Source organism: Myotis davidii, unplaced genomic scaffold, assembly GCF_000327345.1.
Source record: "Myotis davidii unplaced genomic scaffold, ASM32734v1 scaffold1330, whole genome shotgun sequence".
In the NCBI taxonomy this organism is placed as follows: domain Eukaryota; kingdom Metazoa; phylum Chordata; class Mammalia; order Chiroptera; family Vespertilionidae; genus Myotis; species Myotis davidii.
In genome coordinates this window covers 2,449,288-2,454,272 of record NW_006283826.1, presented here as the reverse complement: position 1 = coordinate 2,454,272, position 4,985 = coordinate 2,449,288, and the positions used below count along the sequence as shown (strand labels likewise).

General features: G+C 45.9%; 1 protein-coding gene across 1 annotated transcript; it reads right to left on the bottom strand.

Annotated features, from left to right (window-relative positions):
* Positions 1–257: 257 nt before the first annotated feature.
* On the bottom strand, positions 258–4,396 carry PEBP1 (phosphatidylethanolamine binding protein 1; the record flags this gene model as incomplete). Its single annotated transcript, XM_015567522.1, has 3 exons — positions 258–982; positions 3,390–3,486; positions 4,262–4,396. Coding segments are annotated over 3 exons (450 nt in total), but the record flags the coding sequence as incomplete, so codon positions are not given.
* Between the last annotated feature and the right edge of the window lie 589 nt (positions 4,397–4,985).

The window sequence follows — 4,985 nt, the reverse complement described above, 5'->3', positions numbered from 1 at the left end:
ATGGGGGACCACTTACAAAAAGCAAAGGTGCTTTTTTGGCTAAAGTTTTGTGATTTAAAAAAAAAACAAAACAAACCCTCAAATTTAAATGAATGGCTGTTCCTGCTATAGTTTAATGGCATGTGTGGGTCCCTGAATCAAGTCCCAGGCATTTCAGCTGGTCAGTGAAAGGAATATTCACCCTTCCAGGTAGTCTCTTGACTTCTCACATTTCTGAAACCCCATATCCAAAAAGGGCAAAATATCTGGAGGCTCTGTTTGTCCACACAATGTTTTTATTTTTATTCAACTGTAAGCAAACAGCAGAATTAACACAACATTTAGCAACTCCATACCGGCTTTTATTACACCAAGGAAGAGTGATAAATTTAACAGGCACAGACTAACGGATTTCAGATAACCCCTCACCCAGCCCTGCAGCTCAACAGGAAAGGGACTCTCCTAATTGCTTTTCCAGTGCTGCTCTTCAGAGGATACGCCTTTAAATTCTGGGTTGTTCTTCTTATATTAACAATCTGATGACCACATCATAGTACCAAAAAAGCCCCCCAAATGGAGTTCAAATTTGATCAAAACATAAATCCAGGGTGTGTGGCCCTGTACAATGATAAAGAACAGGTAGAAGGAATAGACACCCTACAGCTCTATCTGCTCAGGTCTCGCCTGTGAGAGTAGGAACAGGCAAGAGGAGAAATCAACATGCATCACTGAACTTGAGAACACTGCTTGGGGCCCCGGGGCCATGTCTGTCTCCTGGCTTTCCCCTACTTCCCAGCCAGCTGCTCATAGAGCTTGGGCACATAGTCATCCCATTCCGCCTGGTAACACGTGCCAGCCACTGGGGGCCCGAGGTCGTACTTTTTGCGGAAAGATGCCACCTTGAATTTGCCACGGTTGTCTCCAGATCGGTTGCTGAGAATGGGCTCGTCACACTTCAGCGGCTTGGCCTGCTCGTAAACCAGCCAGACGTAGCGGTGAAGGCCTGGAGGGAGAGGCAGGAGGGAAGACACACAGACAGCTAGGCATCGGATGGAGGCATCGTCCTTTTTCACAGCTTGGAGGGACCCAGACCACCCCATGTGCAAAGATGATGAGAACCCAGAGGGGGACGAGTCGGGGCACTCACCTGCTGAAACGCACCCAGTGACACTGCACTGTGAGTGGTATACAGGCCACACCCGCATTACAGCCTCTCAGACCGACAGGATTTGGCTCTTTTCCTCATTCATCCCACTCCAGCATTCCCGCCCATCTCTAATAGGAGCTGGGCACCAGCCATTTCCCACCACTCCCATGAGGATGCCTATTTTACTTCTGTCACAGTAGCATGGCTATCTAAAATGCTTACTTGTTCATTTAACCGTCTCATTGAAAAGAGAGCCCCATAAAGCTGTGGTGTTTGTCTTATTGACCATTATCTCCCTAGAACAGTGGTTCTCAACCTTCCTAATGCCGCAACGCTTTAATACAGTTCCTCATGCTGTCGTGACCCCAACCATAAAATTATTTTCGTTGCCACTTCATAGCTGTAATTTTGCTACTGTAAACAATATGTAATTATATATGTGTTTTCCGATGGTCTTAGGCGACCCCTGTGAAAAGGTCGTTCGACCCACAAAGGGGTCGCGACCCACAGGTTGAGAACCGCTGCCCTAGAACCTATCTGACTTCAGTGCCTAGCAGGCAGGAGATGCTAAAAAAATACCTGAGAAATGGAGGAAGGGCACAGCAAATCACTGGCTCATCATACCACAATTATACCTGCACCGGCTAAAGGAGAACATCACCTTTCTACCTCCAAAACTGACTTCCTTGGAAGACAAGAGACCTGCTTTAAAAGAAATGGCTCAATTCACTTTAACCGACTAAGCAGCAGTGCATGTTCGAAAGCAAGCCAGCAAGCACCCTATGAACCTTGCAGCTTTCTACAAGCTCCAATTAGGGACTGCACTCAAGCAGGTGCCATGAGTTGCTTTATGAAAGAAAAGCTATTTAGAAACTTGTACACCCATGTTTACTGCGGCATTATTCGCAATATTCAAGAGGTTGAAAATAACCCAAATATCCATTGGCAGATGAATGGATAAACACAACATGGTATAAATATACAATAGAATATTATTCAGCCTTAAGAAAGGAGGAAATCCTGTTACATGCTACAACATGGATGAATTTTGATAGGGATCCACATGAATCTTTTATGGATCTTCTGAAACTTTCATATACTGCTGATTAGAGTGTAAAAAATTTCCATCACTTTAGAGAACCATAGGCAATTTTTATGACCCGACAATTATTCTCCTAAGTATTTACCCCAAAAAATGGACACCTATGCCCACCAATGACAAGAATGTATACAGCAGCTTTATTTATAATATCCAAACACTAAAAACAGCCCACAGGAGAATGGATGCACAAACTGGCATATTCACAATGGAATACCATTTAGCAATAAAGAGGAACAAATTACACAAACAGTGACATGGATGAATCTCAAACATGATCTCCAGTGAAAGAGACCAATCACTCAAAACAAATGCATCCTGCATATCATTTATATGAATACAAAAGTAATCAGTGGAGAGCGGTGTCAGAACAGGGTTAGCTCTGGGAAAAGTTAACTGGAAAAGGTGCATCCATCAATACCCGTTGTCTAAACTCTTACAATCTGTGGCTTTATTATATGTAAGTTACACCTTACTAAAAGAATATGAACAAAAGCAAAAGGAAAAAGTGTGAGTTACTGAGGCTTTTTTTGTTAATGAGAACAGAACTCCCTACTTGAGAGAATTGCTTTATTCTCATGTGTGTACTTACCATAATTAACTGCCTAATTTTATAACTGCCCTAGAGAACTCATTAGATCCCTGAGAAAGATGTACCTTTACCGTCCTTTTATGAATGCATGAGAGGGGCAGAGTGTTTTCAAGATACCACACTCGATTTTCAAGAGAAAAGGGAAACTATAAAGATAAAGGAGCCAATTTTTAACAATTAATTTGGAAACTATGATCATTTCTGAGACTTTTTATGGGAACTAAAAGCTCAAAGATCCCACAGGGCCAAAGTTGAAAATAGAACTTAAATGGTTTATCTGTGTTCAGTCCGTATACAGCCCCCATAGGAAGCCGTTTCAAGCATGTTGCAGGATGCAAGTCTTCTCACAGACTTCCCTGTTTACTAACCAGAACCCAAGGTTCCAGCCACCTGACTCTACTGCCTTGGAAGCAAACTGCACTGCCTGAAGCCTCCACTAGGGTAAGAGCTCTCATAAATAAAAGAATAAAGCTCTAAGAATCAGACTACTATCGGCAGCAGCGCTTTCAGGCCCATCCTAATGCGCACCCAGGCTCCCCACCCTCAACTCCCTAAAAACAGCCTTTACTGACCTGTGCCCTTGGGAGGCCCAGAGCCCACATAATCAGAGAGGACGGTGCCACTGCTGATGTCGTTGCCCTTCATGTTGACCACCAGGAAATGGTGCCACTCCCTATGAGAGAAAACAGGACCATCAACACAGGGGAGGTCAGCACGCACTCACTGAGCCACCGACAAACATGCGTGAAGCCCACGTTCCATGTCAGGATGTAGCATCAACTGGACAGTCCTGCCTTTTTGGCCATCGCAAACCTCATGTGTCTGCAGAAAAGACGACCCAGCACCTCCCTCCCCGAGATTGTCTAGAGCAGCGGTCGCCAACCAGTGGCCCACAGACCACCGGCCGTCCGTGAGGTCCGAAAGGTTGGCGGCCGCTGGTCTAGAGCAGCAAACTTTCTGTAAAGAGCCAGACAGTAAATGTTTTTGGCTTTGCAGTTTACACTGTCTTGGTCACAACAACTCAACTTTCTGGCGATAGCATGAAAGCAGCCACAGACAAGATTTAAATAAGTTATCGTGGCCATGCTCCAATAAGACTTTACTAATGGGCATTGGAAGGTGAAGTTCACTTCATTTTCACATGTCACAAAGTATTCCTCTTTCTTCAATTTTCCCCCAATTACCAAAAAAATGTAAAAACCATTCTTAGCTGGGGGGGTGGGGGGGTGGGGGGGGGCTGTACAAAGGCAGGCCGCAGGCAGATGTGGCTCTCAGCTGTAGTTCCTGGTCTCCTCTCTGGGGACAGAGGGGTTGGAGACGCACACTCTGGCTTAGGCATGGAAGTGCGCCTCCCAAGCCAGGTCTAGCATAGAACCGTCCAGCGAGGGGCTGACACCGGGCGAGAAGCACCAGCTCATATGTGGATGACCCGCAGATCCCCAACTTGCCTAAATTTGGGGTCCTTTCTGCTTGGAGCATCTGGGTCTGTCAAGACCAGGGTGTAGAGTTTACTTGAATCAAGGCCATCCCATGAAATACCAGTGGGCCGGTTCTTCACCTGTAGGAAGGGACCAGTTTGGAGTTAAAAGAAGTCAGAAATGCTAAAGTAACCATCCATCAAATTCCCAACAGGGTAGATTATTAATAAGAGCTATAGTGTATTGACTCTACTAAGCGCCAGGAGCTGAGGTTTAATATACTCTTTACATCATTTACTTTAGCCCCAACTGCAATACAAGGCTGGTAACCTAGCATGTTATTAACAGAAAGACTTGGGATGGGGATTTCAACCCTGGTGCGGACAGGGTCCTCTTTTAACAACCACCTGACGCTGTCTGAAATGACGGGGTCTCCAGATTTGGTGACCAGGAGGTTACCTGGGCCTGCTAACGTGAAACCTGAATTAACTGGACATTTAAAAGTAAGTGCAGAGAAAAGGAGAAAACCGAGGTGGCCAGGCGTGGAGAGTGCGTCAGGGGAAGGGGAGGCTGCGAGATGAGCACTTCATACTTCAACACAATCAGGTGCCATCCATAGCAGCTGTATTCACACCAAGGCCCCAGAGCTTGGTGAGTAACAACTCGCCAGGGCCTTGTCACGCGGGTTTTCTGGTTCCTCCACTTTCAGGCGCCAGGACCTGGTCCCGCCTGGATCGAGGGCGTCAGAGG